The sequence below is a fragment of the Orbicella faveolata genome, unplaced genomic scaffold (assembly GCF_042242905.1).
Source record: "Orbicella faveolata isolate gen_17 unplaced genomic scaffold, um_ofav_v1 contig_35, whole genome shotgun sequence".
NCBI lineage: Eukaryota > Metazoa > Cnidaria > Anthozoa > Scleractinia > Merulinidae > Orbicella > Orbicella faveolata.
The window spans coordinates 30,389,980-30,409,573 of NW_028301564.1; the positions used below are offsets into that span (position 1 = coordinate 30,389,980).

General features: G+C 40.0%; 1 protein-coding gene and 1 pseudogene across 1 annotated transcript; both read right to left on the reverse strand.

The window, feature by feature from the left end:
- Nucleotides 1-5,008: 5,008 nt before the first annotated feature.
- LOC149104164 (uncharacterized) lies at nucleotides 5,009-8,211 on the reverse strand (annotated as a pseudogene).
- A 5,302-nt stretch (nucleotides 8,212-13,513) lies between these two features.
- Nucleotides 13,514-18,193, reverse strand: LOC149104165 (uncharacterized). The gene is made up of 3 exons (XM_089274251.1): nucleotides 18,078-18,193; nucleotides 14,474-15,565; nucleotides 13,514-14,030 (listed from the first exon to the last, which is right to left on the reverse strand). Exons 1-3 carry the CDS (start codon nucleotides 18,176-18,178, stop codon nucleotides 13,928-13,930), a joined length of 1,296 nt encoding a protein of 431 aa, XP_089130377.1. The 5' UTR covers nucleotides 18,179-18,193; the 3' UTR covers nucleotides 13,514-13,927.
- Between the last annotated feature and the right edge of the window lie 1,401 nt (nucleotides 18,194-19,594).

Genomic DNA, 19,594 nt, shown 5'->3' on the forward strand with positions numbered 1-19,594 from the left:
TCTTTCGGTGAAAGAAAATACGAACCCTTCAGAATGCACTGCTCAGAATAACTCGATCTTCCCATTCGCTTTTGACAACACATCTTGGCCTTCTTCATTCTGGGACTTATGAATGAACTTTTCAAGCCTTGTGAGCGTCTAAAACTTCCTTCAGGTATCAGAAACACTGCTACCGACAGAAACCGCCCGATTGTTTCAGCATCTGATGATCCTGGAAGCTGATTTACACTTGCTTGTGTTAAAGCGAGGGAATCTATTTGATGAGAACTGAAACGGAGTTCAATATTTCGGTAATTGTTGTGACTACGATGATAACTTATAAGTTTCTTCGTGGTGTTCTGCTCAGGATACGCGACACATCTGCCGATGGTGTTTTTCACTTAGCGATTTTAGCTTTACTCAACACTCGGCAAACTTTGATTGTTTTTCACTAGTGCCCGCCAAGGTTACCGGTAAGTCAAAAGCTACTTCTATACAAATTTTATTAAGGAAAAATCCCTAAACTTTTAGCTACTCGGAATTAAATTTACTTTTCTTACTGTTTTTAATCGGCCTTCATCGTTTCACTGCGCTTGAATTTTCCGAGCCGGGCTCTTCCTAATTTGCATAATCCGTAATCGGCCCGTGGGCATTACGGCTACATAATGACAGCTCAGATCTCGCTCTTAGCCAATCAGAGCGCGCGTTATATCGGCCACAAGCCAAAGCCATATAATAATTAGCTCTTATTAACCGAGCAGGAGGTCTGCATGGGAGAAACTTGACCGAGATCGTGAGTACAGACCGAATGCAGTGAGGTCTGTACACACGACCGAGGTCAAGATTCTCCCATACAGACCGACTAAGCGCGGTTAATAAATAATGATGTTTATTATATGGCAAACAAGAACAATTTAATTCGTTCAATGTAACTGCTTAGTAGTTAACTGGCATTTTGCTTGCGAACGGCGAAGAGCGGAACTAAAATCTCCCAAAGTTTGCTCGTCTTCTTTATTTTTTTTTTCTCATCAGGCTTTTTGGTATAAATAAATATTGTTAGAAGAGAACAGTCAATGTTTGCGATTTAGTTTGCAACATTTTCACCGCAAAACGTTACCGCTCTAGATGCCGGTCTAGATGGGAAATCTAGACCGCTATCTATTCATCGGCCATTTCAACTTCAGTTGGAATAAAAGGCCCGCTGTGGTGTAACACGACGAAACAACAAACGACTCAAAGTGCATAGGACAGAAACTTGTTTATTCGTTAGATGGAATCTACACGAGATCGTTCTATGAAAAGTGAAACATAACATGGAATATCATTGTTTCTTCGCCACGTTTTTGCTCGATTTTTGCCCTCTAAAAACGGGAAATTTGACTTTTCACTATCCTCCCCACCCCCGGCTATGACTTCAAATTTTCTCTAAGGCTTTAGCTTCGCACTTGATCATTACATGAAAAGTCGCGCAATAAAATTTTTTAATATAATTACTTTTATTATCATCATTATCATCATCACCATCATTACTGTCATTATTACTAGTAGTAATCGTAGTTTAAAGAGTGCGTTCGAGTTTTGGTAGGCTTGGTATGTTAAAAAAACAAAAATTCTAGGGACATCATTTTGTTCCTGAGCTGTTAGGTTGGCCTGAAATTGGTCTCCCTTCAGCAGCGGCGAAAACAAATAAATTGATCGCAAAGCAGGCTCGGTATGATAAAAAAAAAAAAAAAAATTCTAGGGAAAGCATTTTGTGCCTGAGCTGTTAGGTAGGCGTGAAATTGGTCTTCCTTCAGCAGGGGCAAAAAAAAAATGATTTGATCGCAAAGCACGTGCATACGAGAGGGTTTCTTCTCGTTTTTACATGCAATGTGTAATATTAGTTACGACCGGTCAGTGAAAAACATAACTGCACTCGGGAGGCCACATTTAGTCCGCAGTCCCTATTTTATACCTGACTCCGCGCGCGTTTCATGCCCAGTCCGTAATGCTTAGTCCGCGTTTTATACATAAGTCTGTGTTTCATACCCAGTCCTAGTCCGCAGTCCGCAGTCCGCAGTCCGCAGTCCGCAGTCCGCAGTCCGCAGTCCCCCGTCCCCCGTGCGTGTTTTATACTGACCGTGTAAATCGACACCAACCATGTTTGTTCCGTCGGTATGTGAGACGACGTGCTTTTAGTACCAAAACTAGTACAATTATTTTGTTTACGAACACGACTTTGAATCGCCTTGGCTTTGGGGTAACAGCTACAGGGCATTTTCACTTCCGAAACAATGAAACGGAGGACATGCTCGTGTACCAAAGCAACCCTGTGGGAGTTGAACTCATTTCCTATGTAAACACTTTCGTTGGGTTTACGTTACATAATAGTTTGCGCACAGAAATCTAGGCCAGAGAAGTGGGAGAAGTGAAACTCATTTCCTCTTTTGATTTATTCAGCACAAAGCAGCACTGGTTTCGGTTGAAGAGAAGAGGGTACACAACACGCAGCCAAACTACAGCTTTCTGTTCGTACGAAAAGTCGTACACATTTCGTGAAGACACGTCTGCAAGGTTTTTAAATGCCATTAACACTGACCTCGAACTTTAAATAAACAACTTATCTGCTACAGTCTTCAATAAGCTGCCTCGAAAAGTCGTACACATTTCGTGAAGACATGTCCACAAGGTCTTTAAAAGCCATTTACGCTGACTTCGAACTTTAAATAAACAACTTTAGTATCCGCTACTGTCCACAATACTGTGCTTCCTCGACATTCGAAAGTCCGCAATATTGGGCAACACTCGAAAGAAAGCACATAGACGAACATAGACATGACGTCATTCGCCCCTGAAAAATTTTTTTGGGGGGGGGGCCAAATCGGTGTCCCCCGATGGATAGATAGATACACAGATCTCGAATTTTCATGCATTACGCGATTAGAACTGCGTTCTGTCGAACGCAATTATTAGTGATGAGAAGTTTATATTTATTAGTAGTAGTATATATAACTACAGTCGGTTCTAATAGCCTCCCGAGTCTTCTACATTTGATCATATTCACATGTTAATTTGCGCCTTAGAAATATTAAATATTATAATTATTATTTTATTACTGAATAGCCTTTTCCAGTAGCAGTTGGTCAGGTGACCAATAGTTTCTAAGCTTTTAATTCTGCTACAGCTCTATGAATTTCAGTTCTGGAAAGAACATGTTTTAAATAGCCAAAACACCAATTTTCAGACCAATGCCGTGCAAGGTTGAAATTTAGGGACGATTTGAATATTGCATAAATATAAAAAGGCTCTGTATGGAGGCGGGGATGCCAAGGACGTTTTGCCTTCCAGAAAACTATCCCGTTATTAACCACTAAAACATGAAGCTACTGGAGACAATTGGAGAGGGTAAACAGGGGGGTAATATACTAGGAACAATTGAAAAGATGCTTAAACCAAAAGGCAGTCTGGAAACTTACAAAAGTACAAGGATTGGTATGGAAAACCACAACCTCGTTGAAAAGCCCTGAGAAGGAGGTTGGGAAACCACTGAGTGGTGACTGGAGGGCAAAGGGGCTTCTTCTCTGAGTGTACAAATCTTTCTAGTTTCTAACGGCCATAAAAATTCCCTCTTACGGTTTATAAGCCTGAAATTTTGCCTTTAAGTTTATTAAGCTTCCTTGTATATGAATTTTTTTCCTATTTCTGATAACATTATGCATTCCAATGACTTAATCACTGTGTCAGTTGAAAAGCACGTCACGTGACCAACTGTTGCAAAAGGCTAGCCTGAAAATAATGTCAGTCATCTCCCGCCGTCAGTCTTATTCCCGGGAGTCTCTCGCTCAAGGATTAGGCTGAGGGCGGGAGATGACTGAAATGTCAGACTAGCTGAAAAGACCTATCTCTTTTCCATAGTTTTAGTTGAACTTTCTTACATTCACCGTATTATGGTAACTTTTAGCAAAGCTACGCCATTTACTTTTAGGTTTCTATCTATAAAAACATTTCTATTAGGTTTTGACTGTCAAAGTCTTGCTCATGGTCAAGTACTCCTGGCGCTGACGCGACTTCTGACACCTACGCCACGTGCTTTGTCGGTCAGCGCTGACCGAACGCTTGACGCAGGAAAATATCGACAACGAAATTGAAAACCAACCACAAAATCCTAGTTCTTGTTTGACTGCGGCTGGCTCGCCTTCCGATTCCTCCCAAGTCCCATAAACTCGTGAACTTACGTAAACTGGGGCTAAGGGGGTCACAATGTCAAGCGCGTGGAATGGGGCAAATGGCACCACAAGTTCACGCGGGTGATCTGTTACCCTACAATGGTTGGTATGACAATTTCGCAGGCGTGAACAGGACTGAAGTCGTAACCAGATGTCACAATTTACACTCCTGAAACGATACTCAACTCGTGATAGAATTGCAAGTGTGAACTGAGACCCGAAACGTGACAAGCTCGAACGTGTGAAACGGCACTTAAACATGAAGCAAAGCTGGCAGCTTGAAAATGAGACATAAGTCGAGAAAAGGTCGTGCGAGCCAAGCCTTGACATGGTCGTAAGCTTGAGTTGGGGCACAGGTCTTGCATAGTCGAGTACGAGAAATACCAAACCCAAGAGGTGACTAAATAACGCGCGCGTGATAAGCAAACTAATAAGACTTATAGCAAGAATGTCTTATCGCTTAAATCATCCCTCGCATTTCCAAGCAGGAAACGAGACAACAGATTAGCCATGGTCGCATTCTTTTATTTGTTAACTGTTTGTGATTCACATCAAGTTGCCTGAATGAACTTCTCAGTGCAACTATTAAACCAGATATATTTGTTACAAAATTCACACGGATCACACTTTCATACGAGCCTCGAGCTAACCAAAGTTCACTTTTCCCTCTCTAAGCTCTTAACACGGATTTACACGGTATGACGCCGTGGTGTCGAGCACCTGACTTTACGAGTACCATGTTACAAACATATGTGCAAGTGCAAGAAAAAAAATTTTCATGTTTCGATCTCACTGTGCTGACCCAAGGAACTGGGGACTCGCAAGATCCGAGAGTTCTGAGACGAAACTATTGTTTTACGTGCTAGAAACGATTTACAAAAGCTCTTTAAATAACACCCATCTGTAGCAAACACGACGTAAAACAGGCGTTAGACATCTATGCCACCTATTCCTCCTTGGCGATCACAGCCGCGACTTCGCGTTCAAACTGGATTCTTTTTAACAAGGAAAGAGACCTGCAACATGTGCAAAATGGCGAGTTGTTGAACGAAAAAAACATGATCAGTGTAAATGTTTTAACACTTAGCAAGAATCGTTATCATTCTCCCTCCTTTTTTTGGGTTGTTATTCCAGTTTATTATTGTATAAATCTATGTTTATATGAGTTATTGACCAAGCTTGAGGCCCAGATGGCTGGATATTAATTCTGTTTTTGCCTGTTAACGTTACACTATTTTCTTTCGGGACACAGCGGGAAATCCCGAGCAGGAAAGATAGCGCCATCTTACCCGCTCGAGTAGCCAATCACAACGTAGCGTCAGCCACAAGTTGCTCGACCCCTTTTTGGCAACTTTTGCTGTTTGGAGCATCTTTCTGGCAACTTTTGCTATTTGGAGCAACTTTTGATTTTGGGGCAACTTGATAAAATTTTGAGCAACTCATGGGAATTACCAAGTCCCATTATACTGTTTAAGCCTTGTTATGTATCCTTATAGGAAAATTTCAGTTCTTTCAACGTGATAATTCAACCTTGTGCCCCGCGCACTCCTCCTCAGTTGGACTACCCCGCAGTTGACAAGTAAGACCACGTTTTTCAAAATGGCGACGAAAACGTCGAATCTGAGGAAGAAACTTCCAACTCTTCCTCGAATAAAACGACTCTATCAGAGAAGCCAAACAGCTCAGTTGGAGCAAATCTCAATAAGCCTATTACCTCTGTCAATATTTTTCTGTTTGAAATATTATAGTACTCTGATTTTGCAGCTAACAAATGATATTACACAGTTGTACATTTGAACGTCACCCGTGGTTGTTGTGTTGCCAAGAAAAAAGCAAAAAAAAACATGAGTTTTAAATTGCATCATTGTACTTCACCAGTGGCACTTGGCTATTAAAAAAAGGAAAAAATGGTTATCATTTTGATTTTACTTAATGAGCAACTCTAATTTTAAGAAACTTTTTATGAAAGTCGAGCAACTTCAGGCAACTTGTAAAGAATTTTCGGGCAACTTTTAAGAAATTGTGGAGCAACTTGTGGCTGAGGCTATCACGGAGATTGCAACATAATAAATTAGGTTTCAGGACTTCGATTAGGAAAACATTAAACCTTCGAATAAAACCCTGTTTTGTTCATGTCACATACAGAAGCACAGTACAGAAGCGTTCGAAATCTCACAAACTTTCTCAAGTTTTCGTTGTTGTTGTTTTTTTTGTCTGCTTTTTTTCGCATCAAGCCATCTAAACACGCGTGAAATTTCCTATTTAAATAGTTGGCCCCGGAGCTCCACCCCATCTGCTTCGATGAAAAGCAATTGATTAAATAGACCCTAAGCGTTCTATAAACGACTCAATAAAAGTTTAGTTCTATAAAAGTTTAGGCCTGAAGACTCTATTTTAAGGATCGTGAAAAAGTGCGCCAAAGCTCACCTCTTGTGATTTTCCACCATTGGTTTCAGGGTCTCGGCAGTCTTCACCCAGTCGCTCACAATCTTACCCACTTGTTTCCCCCAGTAAGTGGCAACGGCCTTTGCGTATTCCTTTGCGTATTTCTTTCCGTACATCCGCATTGTAGTTTTACAGGAACCAGCGGACGTGTGCGTAACTCCGACGCAGACGTTTTTGGTCTTGTCCGTTGGGAATCCATCCTTGCATTGCCAACCGTGTCGAATTTGCTCGGTCCTATTGCGATGGTGCAGACACACATCGCCAAGCCACTTGAACTCGCACATGATGGGTTGTTTTTGGGCGGCATGGTTTGAGGCGAAGCTTGAGAGAGGATGATTTTATTCACAGAATCCAAGAGATGTGCTTTTAATTTAGCCACCTTCAAAATTAAGGCTTTTGCTTGTGCTGCTGCTTGGCTGTTCTTGCCTCTTTTCTTGGCCACATGAATCTGGTCCAATACTGTGTCCACAAAGAGTTGTCCGTACATGCGGAACAGAGGCAGGGTCTGCTCATAGGAACTGGCCTTGTCGTCTTTTGGCAGGAAGAAGTTGTACTGTTGCGCCATTAAAGCGCGCAGATTCTCTAGGCAAGCCGACATATCATCTGGGTCATACTTGTATGTGTTTTTACAGTGTTGAGCATAACCTAGCATTCCACCACTATTTATTCCAAACGCGTTCTTGATTTGATCGAATTTCAGTTCCTCGATCTCCTGGTCCATGTACCTTTGGAGCTGATCGATCTCGAGCTTCAAGGAGTTGTAAACATCTACCACATCCAAACCTCCTTTTCCATAAACACTGAGCATTTGATTAAAGAGCGAGCTTAGCATCATCCCACCATATGGTACCACCAATAGCGCCAGAAACCATATCCGCGGCAAAACCTTCGGCTGCTGCTGCTGCCGCTGCTGTCGCCTCTGCCAGTTTGGTTGGTTTCATGTCAATTACATTCTTTATGGGGCCAGAATAGTGCAGGTTTTTGCACACAATAGTGTCCTGAGCATTGGTGAGTGGAATTAACCCGTACACAATAAGGAGGAAGGCACATAGCCGTACGGTTCGAGGTGAAGTCATTCTAGAGACAGTAAGTGGAAAAGAAATGATGTCATATTTGAAGCTCAGAATAAAGAAGACAAAACAATATTTGTTGCTTGTTCTTCTTTCTTAGTTTGTCTTTTTTTTTTTTACAAACTTTATGGTGCCATTATCCAAGTACCTACATGAATGCGAATACAGTCGAACCTCCGGTTGCGACCACCTCTGCTTGGAGACCAGTATGGCAAACTACCGAAAAATTCCAAGCCAAATTAATCTCTATATTTGGAACCTCTTGTAAGCGACCGCGACCACTTTTAGAGCTAAAAGTTTGAAATTTTCTGTTGTCTTTAACCTCTCGTAAGCGACCATTTGACAGATAACAAAGCAGAAATTGGCCGGATAATAGGGTGTCGTAACATTATCGCATTCCTGGATAGTACAAGGGAGACAAATTTATCAATGCGAAGTACCGGATTTTTTCTCAAAATTGACGTTTCACACGAATAAGACATTTAAAACATGGGTAAGTCTTTGCCGTTACCTTATGCTTATGGAGCAAAATTTTGACCCAATATGGTCTAAGCCCTCGTAAGCGACCACCTCTCGTAAGCGATCACCTAGGTTTGACATTTTACGTGGTCGCTTACGGGAGGTCCGACAGAACCAAATGAATTCGGAGGATAATAAATTTGCGGAGTATTGACAAGTCTACTGAGCTAATCATCGATAATTAGATGCTTCGTGTCTTGAATACACAATAAGACCCATTTCGTTCATAGAAACCTCTCTTGATCGGAAAAACAACGAAATAACTTCGATGGAAAAGACTATTAATCAATCAATCAACGTTTCTGCGCAGTATGTACAGAATTAATTGACATCATGATTATAAAATAAATATGAGAAGAAAAATATATGTTGCATATGGCTGTGAAAAGAATAAAAACATGTATGTGCGTGGTAACCAGAGCAAGCATTGGCCATTGAGCCAGTTACCACCATATTTTTTTTATTAAAAACTTTTTTGAACACTTTCGTCCGATATCCTTGCTACCGATTGTTAGCAAAGTTCTTGAACGCTGTGTTCTCAATCGCCCTTATGACCATTGAAAGCGCCTGATAACTGACCTTCAGCACGGGTTTTGGAAAATCGATCTTGTGTGACCCAGTTACTTTCAGTACTCCACGATATCGGGTTTAATCTGGACAAGAACTTCCAGACCGATGTGATCTACTTAGATTTGGCAAAGGCGTTCGACAGTATAGATCAACAAATTCTTCTTGCTAGACTGAACGGGGATCTCTGGTAGATTACTATCATGGCTTAGAAATTATCTTTCTGCCCGCCGGTTCAACGAGTGGTTCTCGAAGGTGCTTTGTCACAATGGGCCCCTGTCACTTCTGGGGTGCCCCAAGGGAATACAGTCCAATGTGCCTCAAGGGAGTATCTGGACTAGCTTGCCTTGTTAGCCCAGGGGGCGGGAGGGTACTATCAGAAAAGTTGCGTGGGGTGTGCGGCCCACTTCCCAAAACCCTTACCCTGTTTATGACCAAAGTGTGCGAATTTTGCTACCCTATTTATGACCTGGCCAAAAATTTGATACCCTTTTAATGACCGTTGCGGCTGGCACAGTTGCCCTAAACATAAGTTATGAAGAGTTTTTGTTGATGGTCTTATTGAAAATGATGAAAAAGTAGCTTCTTCTAAGAAACGTACCCAATTCAAGACTAGAGTGCTAAAACCATACCCTATTTAAGACCAAAATGGCCAAAATAAATACCCTATTTATGACCAAAACGGCTGAAAAACCGTACCCTTTGGGGCCGCACATACCTATATAGCCCATACAAAGAAGTCCACCTTCCGCTGGGCTTGTAGGTAGCTATGACTTGGGGACCACACTTGCGTCCCAAAGCAAAGTTGCCATTTAACAAGCGACAAATACAATGTCCGTCTGACGGCCACATTTAACAATAGTGGGCAAGTACGCGTTAGAAGACCTATCAACTTATTCGCTTTCGACACTATGTTCAGGACGTTCGCGCTAATTGTTTCTGCGTCTTCTTGCTGCGCACGCAAATTCACACGCCACGTCATGCATCGATGAACGCGCTTAGTAATATAAATGAACAATGATAGGGCAGATGGCCATTGCTATATATTTGCCTGGAATTAACGATCTTGGACGTTTGGTGACCTCTATTTTTCTTCTGATGGATCATTTTCTCTACCGATTTTCTACCTAAAGCGAAAAAATGAAGAAAATCTATCGATTAGAAATTTGAATTTATTGCAAAATGCACCATCGAATTCCGTTATTTTTAGCTCTCCGCTTATCTTTGCGGCGGTTTCAAATGCCTCTTGAAGGGTTAGGTTTTGTGAAAACGTTGGCAACAAAATGTGTTTACTACAAAGTGTGACTAAAATCGATACTTTTAACTATAAACCCCTGTAGACAATGCTGAATTTCGTGCGCCGATTTTTCAAAAACAGGGTAGTTTTCCACACGCTTTATCTCCGAAACGAAGTCGGTGATACCCAATTTGTTTTTGCATTTCCGACACAAGTAACTCATTATCTGACTGCAGTAAAAATGGAAAAAAATCTATCTGTTGGAAAATTTTAGCGCGAAAGTCGTTAAGGTAAATGCGGAGAACAAAAACACATTACGCAAGAATACATTACTGAAAATACATTACTGGAAATACATTACTGGAAATACAAGTGTGACAAGGCCACAACAATAGCCACAACAATCAGACTCAAGAATAATTTGGCCAACGACAGTGTTATTCATTGTTTTTAAACCAGATGTAAAACAGTTCAGATGGTCTGATTAAAAAGCGACGTCAACAACAGTGACTGGCATTAAAAAACTGACCATTGCTTTTATTAGTCAGTGAAGTCGATAAGAAAAGACGCGAAAATGAGTTTCCAGACGAGTTCAGCTGTTCTGTTTCCCCGTCTATCTGGTTTGTAATAATGACGAGGACAATGCTAGAGTGAAAGTACTAGACTCAATTTTCATCTTATCCTACAATGTATATAATTTGCATTACCAGTCTAAACGAAATTTGAGATCAACTAAAAATTAAAGAAGACCCGGGAAACTTCGTGAGAGCGATAATGCAAAAAAGGAATGGTTTACTTTGTGGTTTTCGGGGGAAAGTTCAAATTTGCGAGGAATCACTGCTATCACCGAACAAATCACATGTATTTTCAGTTGGAGTGATCTGAAATACAGCGTTTCTTGAAAAACGACCCCGAGGAACAGCTGAGCAAAAGTCAAAAACATATCATTTACAACTGGCACCAAAAAAACGATCTACATCTACATCTACATCTACATTTATTTAGTTGATAAAGTCCCGCAAGACATCACATCAACTGTACCAAACATATATGCACATATGCATAATCTAGACAAAAAGGATAATTAAAAAATAATTCTTAAGTACAATTTACTTTACTTATCTGTGTGTCATGTTTTAAAGACGAAGAAATTGAAAAGAGTTAGAGTAAAAATCCCTTACCTCTGTTCAGCTGTGTAGTTGTTAACCTGATACCCGAACGCTCGCAGTGCAACACAATTATAATACTTCGAAAAGAGCGCGCTTTGTTGAAGTAGGCTCATTGTGGGTATGCCTTTTCAAAAGACTTTATTCCCATTGGTTGGTTTTTTATTGATGTAGTACTGTTGTTTGGTTTTCCAAAGCAAAATCTTATTATCGATAGTATGAAAACAATAACGAATAGAAATTAATTCTGAATTCATCAGTGTACAGACGGTGTTTTCAGAGGCTCAGCACATGAATAGCTATTGAAAGTACATATTACTGAATAGGCAAGAAACAACACAACAAGCAATAACTATTTTTTTTTGAGCCGACCTTCGAGCAACAAAATTGATGTGAAAAAGTGATAAATTTTCTAGCGTTATTTAAAGTGCGGAAAAGTCACTCCTAGTATCTCCTAAAACGCCTGACCTCGTTTGGCGCCATTTCTTAACGAAGACAGTGACAAGTATAAAAGAGCGAGGTTAGCATTGTTATGGCACGTTGTTATGGCCTTAAACTCAATCAAAGTTACCCCTCTGTGTTCCCAATTAGTATATTTTTTCCATGGTCTCTTTATTTCTCCATAAATTAAAGTAGGGTTGTCATTTTATGTATTCAAGGCACGATCGAAGTAATCTCTGCTGCAGATTGGAAGATGATGGGGCTAGACAACAGCAACCTACCATACCAGCGTAGTCGAACTCGTACCATGGAAACGTTGGCTGGCCTTGCAAAATTGGCGCACTCCTCAGTTAATTTATTTCTCTAAATCATTTCGGGCGTATTGTATTTTGTATAAATTATGCGCAAAACGTAAAAGTCATAAAAACCAACTTAAACATGTGCACACATTCTGCAGTCATTCTTCTTCTATAAGGGCAAGATGAGGTTGAACTTAATTCCGGCGTTAAAAGTTGAATTATCAACAGAAAAATAAGCTTTTTATAACTAAATACTTGAGAGCTTAGATCTGCAAAATTTAATGATAGCTGAAAACTCAAGTAAACGTTTGACTTAAACATGAGAAATCGCCTAAAATTTAGCTGATCATTGAGGTTCAAGCACCTCTATCCTAAACTCTCCTTTGATCGTCAAATTACATGATTGGTAAAAATATATCTTTTGCCCGCTCATTCCCGGCTGTCATTGCTGATTTTATTAAGCCGGAGCGAGCCAACTGGAAAATCCATTGAACCACATTACAGAGATTTTGGCACCTTTCAATTTCTTTGTTGAATTCAGTCAGGATATATTAATAATGTGCAAATGGCGAACTATATTAACATCAATTATCATCGATTTGTGAGGGTAATCATTCATAGCATGTTTTCATTTTCATAGCTGTCATAACTGAAATAATGTAACAGGTTCATGCCGGGTGCTGTCACTGAATAACACAGGATGCACAAATAATTTCTTGGCTTCTTCTGAGGCTTAGCTTGGGCAATGTTGGAATTTTGATACGTGGTAAAACAAATTAAATATTCAAGAGGCCATTAGTTTAGACAATATAATTGACGAGACAATCAGTAATCCTCTTGAAAGACAATCTTTCTTTCGATCGGCACTTGGGCATTCACATGGTCTTGTTATACGGTCTTAGGGAGCGAGTTTCGACCAACTTAAAGTGAAGCCTGACCCAGTCGACTGTTAAACGGATCAGCTAGTACCATCAACTAAGCAAAACTTGTGTTTCCTTGTCACAGAGGTCAAACTTTCGTTTTCTTGGTTCTAAGAGCTAAATACATGTTTCTTTTGAACACTCTTGTCGGGATTTTAATTTATCCCAGCCAACAAATAAGTTGTTTTCCTAAGCCATTAAGTGCCTTGACTTCTTGGTTAGCAGTTGGTTGCCCGCAGAAGGTTAAAATGTGCTCTAAACGTCAGCCGAAGTTTATTATATATAAAGAGATTTTGTGCAGGAGAGAGGACCTTTAAGGTTAATCTTTATCTATCGCATTTCAGACGGCAATAGCGAAATCAGTTTTAACTTGGCGTAACGCGTAACATTCAACTTGTGGCAAAGGTTCCCGCATCAGAACTGATACGAAGAAAAGGTTGCGCGTGTCAAATGGCAACCACGTGGTCATAGGAATTCCCTCGTAAAATTTAATTAACGCAAGCCGCCTTGATATGGTCGGACGCGTGAGACAGGAACCAAGTCTTGATTTGTTCAAGCGGGAGAAATAATACCAGTGCAAGACTTGGCTAAGACTTAATCGTAATATAACTTTTAAATCGGCTTTGCATCTAAAAGACTTACAAAGCCGGAGGCGGTACAACGGATTAGCTATGATTTCCTTTATTAATTTGTTCACGCAGTGTTTCAGTGATTCAACTGACCACTCGCTATTGTAGTTATAAAGTTCATACGAGTTTTACATCCATACGAGCTTCACAAAAATAACCCTAAGAGAGTAAAGCAAATTTCACCTGTCCTTCTTCATGTTAACACGGATACACATGGTACAGTCGGTGTTGTGCAAGTGTGAGAATAAAACGCTTTCGTTTGTCCCAGAGCCTTCGCTACTATTAATGAAAATCACAAGATGCTGATCCGAGAAACCGAGGGCTTACAAAAACCGACAGCTCTGAAATGAAACTATTATTTTGTGTGCTAAATTAATGGTGACTCAAAAAACGTGAAATTGCTTTATAACACCCATCTGGAAAAAAAAAAAAACCGGCTGAAGACAGGCGTCAGTCTTCTGCCATGTTTCTCTTCCTCATCATCCGTTTCTCCTTGGCGATCACAGCCTCGACTTCGCGTTCAAACTGGATCCTTTCTAATAAGGAAAGGGACCTGTAGCATGAGCAAAAAATAAATTATTGCGGTGTCGAGTTTCAAGGACAAATGAAAAACACTAATCTAGTCTAAATGTGTCAATACTTAGTAATCATGCCGGCTCAACTTTCGTGTCATATTATTTTGTTTAATAATTAGGTTTTAGGACTTGGATTGGAAAAACGTTAAAACAAAAAAGCCCTACGTTGCTCATGTCACACGACTATAAAACATTTTTTCAAAATCTCCCAAACTTTTATATTTTTTCATCAAGCTATCTAAACACGCGCGCATTTTACTGTTTTCCGTATGTAGACTTAACCCCAGAGCTCCATCCTTTGTGCTCCCAGCATGATTGAGAGAAATTAATAGTTTAAGTAGCACTCCAGCATTCTATAAAATTTTTATACTTGAAGTTACAAAAGATTTACAGCATCGTGAAAAAATCAGCCAAATCTCACCTCTTGTGTTTTGCCACCATCGGCTTTAGGGCGTCGGCAGCCTTCACCCATTCGACAACTGTGTCGCCCAGCTGCTTTTTCCAGTAAGTTGCTACAGCCTTGGCGTGTTTCGGAGCGTAGATCTTTTCATATCCTTCTTTGGTATAAGCACAGGAATCATAAGACCCATAAGTAATTCCCACGCAATAGTTTTTGGTCTTGTCAGTTGGGGATCCAGTCTTGTCAACTGCGTTGAATTTGCTCGCTCCTATTGATAAGGTGCAGACACACATCGAGAAGCCTTGAGGCATAGGTGCACACTTAGGGTTGCCTGTGGGCGGCATGATGTGAGACGAAACTTGAAGACGGAGAATCTTCTTCACAGAATCCACGGCATGTGCCTTAAATTCAGCTACTTTTGTAATTAAGGCTTGTGCGTGTGCTGCTGCCTGGCTGTTCTTGCCTCTTTTCTTGGCTACATGAATCTGGTCCAATACTGTGTCCACAAAGAGTTGTCTGTACATGCGGAACAGAGGCAAGGTCTGTTCATAGGAGCTGGCCTTTTCGTCTTCTGGCAGGAAGAAGTGGTACTGCTCAACCATCATAGCTCGCAGATTCTCCAGGCAAGTTGACATATCATCAGCATCATCCTTGTAAATGTCTTTACAGTGTTTAGCATAGCCCAGCATTCCACCCTTGCTTGTTCCAAACACATTCTTGATTTGGTCTAATTTCAATTCCTCGATCTCCTGGTCCATATACTCTTTGAGCTGATCGATCTCTTCCTTCAAGGACTCGTAAACTTCCTTCACATCCACTTCCCCTCCAAAAATACTAACGAGTTGCTCAAACATCGTGCTCAGCATCGCTCCAACAACTGGTATTTGATCTATTGCAAGACCAACCATAGTCAGGGCAAACTCTTCGGTTTCTGAGGCTGCGTTTTTTATCGCCTCTGCTAGTTCGGTTGGTTTTCTGGCAATAACTTCTTCTATGGGGCCAGCATATTCCATATTAAGGCAGATAACTTTGTTCTCAGCATCGGTCAGTGGAATTAACCCGTACACAATAAAGAGGAAGGCACATAGCCATATGGTTTGAGGTGAAGTCATTCTAGATAAAATGAAGAGAAATGATGTTATGAGTTAACTTTAGGATAAGAGGTCCAGAACATTTTAGCTTATGTATTTATTTTTTCATTTGTCTATCTTTTCTTTTTTATTTTGCCATCCAAGCGCTTAAATGCAATTTTGCGAAGGGGGTTTCATATGTACTGACCAAAACAAATATAATTTGCAAAAAGTTGATTTATTTAGTACTTCTAAGTACTAAATAAGTGTGCCTTGAATATATAAAAAGTTCCATTTGTAAGTACCTCTGTTAATCGGCTAAAACAAAGAGATAACTTCAATGGAAGAAACTAAGACTAGAACAATACTCAAGAATAATTTGTCTAGAGGCAGTCAGATCGACCTTTTAATTAAAGCAGAAATACAACAGTTTGGGTGGCCTGATTAAAAAGCGACGCTAACAAAACGATTGGCATTAAAAAAATCGTTTCCTTTACCTATTACAGAATTTGATGAGAGAATGTTCTCAAAAGTGTTTCCAGACGAGTGTTGAACTGGTTTGGTTGCCAAGCAGCTGTATACACGAAATAACTGGCTCGACCGTAATTGGCGAGTTCAACGCTATCAATTATTAGTGCGGTAAACGAAATTCAATTTAGAGCAGACTATTAAAAATAACTGCATTTAGTTCCTGGGTACTGTTCACAGGGAAACCTGAGCGCAGGGCTTAGAGATCTGCCATTAGAGAATAATAGTTAATTTAATGCCAATCAAGAAACTGACCTCGTTTGTCGCCTACCAAACTTATTATATGTCAACTCAGAGGATACACCAACATTCCAATTTTGCTCGCTTGCCGAAGGCGGCCTAGTATACCATATGGTAGCTTTCCAACCGTTGCTGAAATCTGAAATATGGGCGACTAATCGGCTAAGAGATGCGGTCTGACGAAAAGGCGCTTTTGCGAAAACCTAACTGGAAAACTAGCAAAGCCTTTGGTTCTGTTCCGTTTCTAAATAATAACTTACTGTACTTTTTTTGCTCCCCTGCAAGATGTCCAAGATCATTCTTACGCTGGAGCAGTAACGGTAGTTGTCACACTTGCGTTCCAAAGCAAAGTTGCGATTTAACAAGCGACAGATATAATGTCCGTCTGACTGCCAAGTTTAATAGTGGTCAAGTGCGCTTTAGAAGACCTAGCAACTTATTAGCTTTCGACACAATGTTCAGGACGTTCGCGCTAATTGTTTCTGCGCATTGTTACTGCGCACACAAATTCACACGCCACGTCCTGCATCGATGAACGCGCTAAGTAATAAAATGAACAATGATAGGGCAGATGGCCATTGCTACATATTTGCCTGGAATTAACTATCTTTGACGTTTAGTGACCTCTATTTTTCTTCTGATGGATCATTTTCTCTAACAATTTTCTACCTTAAGCGAAAAAATGAAGAAAATCTATCGATTAGAAATTTGAATTTTTTGCAAAATGCACCATCGAATTCCGTTATTATCAGCTCTCTGCTTATCTTTGCGGCGGTTTCAAATGCCTCTTGAAGGGTTAGGTTTTGTGAAAACGTTTGCAACAAAATGTGTTTGCTACAAAGTGTGAGTAAGATCGATACTTTTAACTATAAACCCCTGTAGACAATGCTGAATTTCGTGCGCCAATTTTTCAAAATCAGAATAGTTTTCCACACGCTTTATCTCCGAAACGAAGTCGGTGATACCCAATTTGTTTGTGCATTTCTGACACAAGTAACTCATTATCTGACTGCAGTAAAAATGGAAAAAACCTATCTGCTGGAAAATTTTAGCGCGAAAGTCCTTAAGGTAAATGTGGAGAACAAAAACACATTACGCAAGAATATATTGCTGAAAATACATTACTGGAAATACATTACAGAAATACAAGTGCGACAAGGCCACAACAATCAGACTCGAGAATAATTTGGCCAACGACAGTGTTATTCATTGTTTTTAAAAGCAGATGTAAAACAGTTTAGATGGTCTGATTAAAAAGCGACGTCATCAACAGTGACTGGCATTAAAAAACTGACCATTGCTTTTACTAGTCAGTGAAGTCGATAAGAAAAGACACGAAAATGAGTTTCCAGACGAGTTCAACTGTTCTGTTGCCTCGTCTGTCAGGTTTGTAATAATGACGAGGGCAATGCTAGACTCAATTTTCATCTTATTCTACAATGTATACAATTTGCATTACCAGTCTAAACGAAATTTTGGATCAACTAAAAATTAAAGAAGACCCGGTAAACTTCGTGAGAGCGATAATGCAAAAAAAAGGAATGGTTTACTCTGTGGTTTTCGTGGGAAAGTTCAAATTTGCGAGGAATCACTGCTATCACCGAACAAATCACATGAATTTTCAGTTGGGGTGATCTGAAATACAGCGTTTCTTGAAAAACGACCCCGAGGAACAGCTAAGCAAAAAGTCAAAAACATATCATTTACAACTGGCACCAAAAAAACGATCTGTGTGTCATGTTTTAAAGACGAAGAAATTGAAAAGAGTTAGAGTAAAAATCCCTTACCTCTGTTCAGCTGTGTAGTTGTTAACCTGATACCCGAACGCTCGCAGTGCAACACAATTATAATACTTCGAAAAGAGCGCGCTTTGTTGAAGTAGGCTCATTGTGGGTATGCCTTTTCAAAAGACTTTATTCCCATTGGTTGGTTTTTTATTGACGTAGTACTGTTGTTTGGTTTTCCAAAGCAAAATCTTATTATCCATAGGATGAAAACAATAACGAATAGAAAGAAGTCAGTGAGTTTGTAGCGACTAGAATTTTCTTTGCGTTTGGGTTTCACGTTTCGCCGTGACCCCTGGGGATTATGTAACCTATTTCTTAGTACTTAAGCGATCATCATTATGCATAGTTTTGTATTGATTTTCGCCAGTGCTTGTTAGCGGCTGGGAGATAAGTTTTGCTGGTTTCTACCGCGTTTTTCTTGGCTGCATCTCACTGTTGTGAGCTTTGAAGAATTATTCCAGAATGAATGATCATACAGGCTAACCGAGTAGCGAAATTGCACAATCGCCCAGGGAAGTCTAATTTTGGTCTAGACGCCCGAGGCGATGATGCGATGGCGTCACCGCCGTCTGGAGACTAGTGATTTCCCGGCTGTAAAATTTTGCCGCCAGAACGTGTCTATGACCCTTGTCTATTTCCGGTAATTAGCAAAAAAGAATTTTAAAAAAATGAATGTCCAAAACTATTTTCGAGATTCAACCTGCAGTTTACTTTTATTAAAAATATATACATATCTATTGATTTTTTTTTATTATGAAAATTCTGACCGATTTCCGTAAAACGGTGGAAACCGGTATGGATCCGCGCCTGCTTGTTTACAGTCTATCGAACTTTACCTCTGGCAACCTTTGTTAACCTTTCCTTTGTGTACTTTTACAGTGAAAAAGCTGGTTCACCGCGTCAAATGGACAGGATAAACCTTCAGATACGGAAGGTACAGGAAAAATAACAGTTTAATAAGATAGAAAAACACCAATGACATAATGATAAACCATAAAGGAACAAGGATGGCTAAGGATGGAGAAGATTAACGCTGATTGCAAACGACGAATTTGAAAAATTGAGGCTAAACTTTTCAATGTGCGCAAACCGTGACTGAGCTCCTTTAAATAAACTTAAATTTGGCTATTTCCGTAAAAAAAATCACGAGAAATTATGACAACTAAAGAAAATGTTAAAAAGAAACCGAACAAATGGCAAGATATCAATTCTACAAAGAAACTGAATTCTAGATATAGAAGCGCTAAATTAAAATACCGTAGTGCAGCACGTTCTTTCCAGCGAACTTCGTCCGCAGGAATTTTTACGGTCAAAATTTAAAATGTTGGTTGTATCGACGGTTGGATCTTCATGCGATTGCGTAAGCTCATTTATTGTCAGAGAAAAGTTTTTCTTCCAAAGATATTTTCCAAAGACGTGAAAAAGAGGTAGGAAAACTGAGTATGCGCCATAATTTGCGCACGCATAAATTTCGTCATTATTAAAGTTGAATTATGACGCTACTGTAATTACTCAAC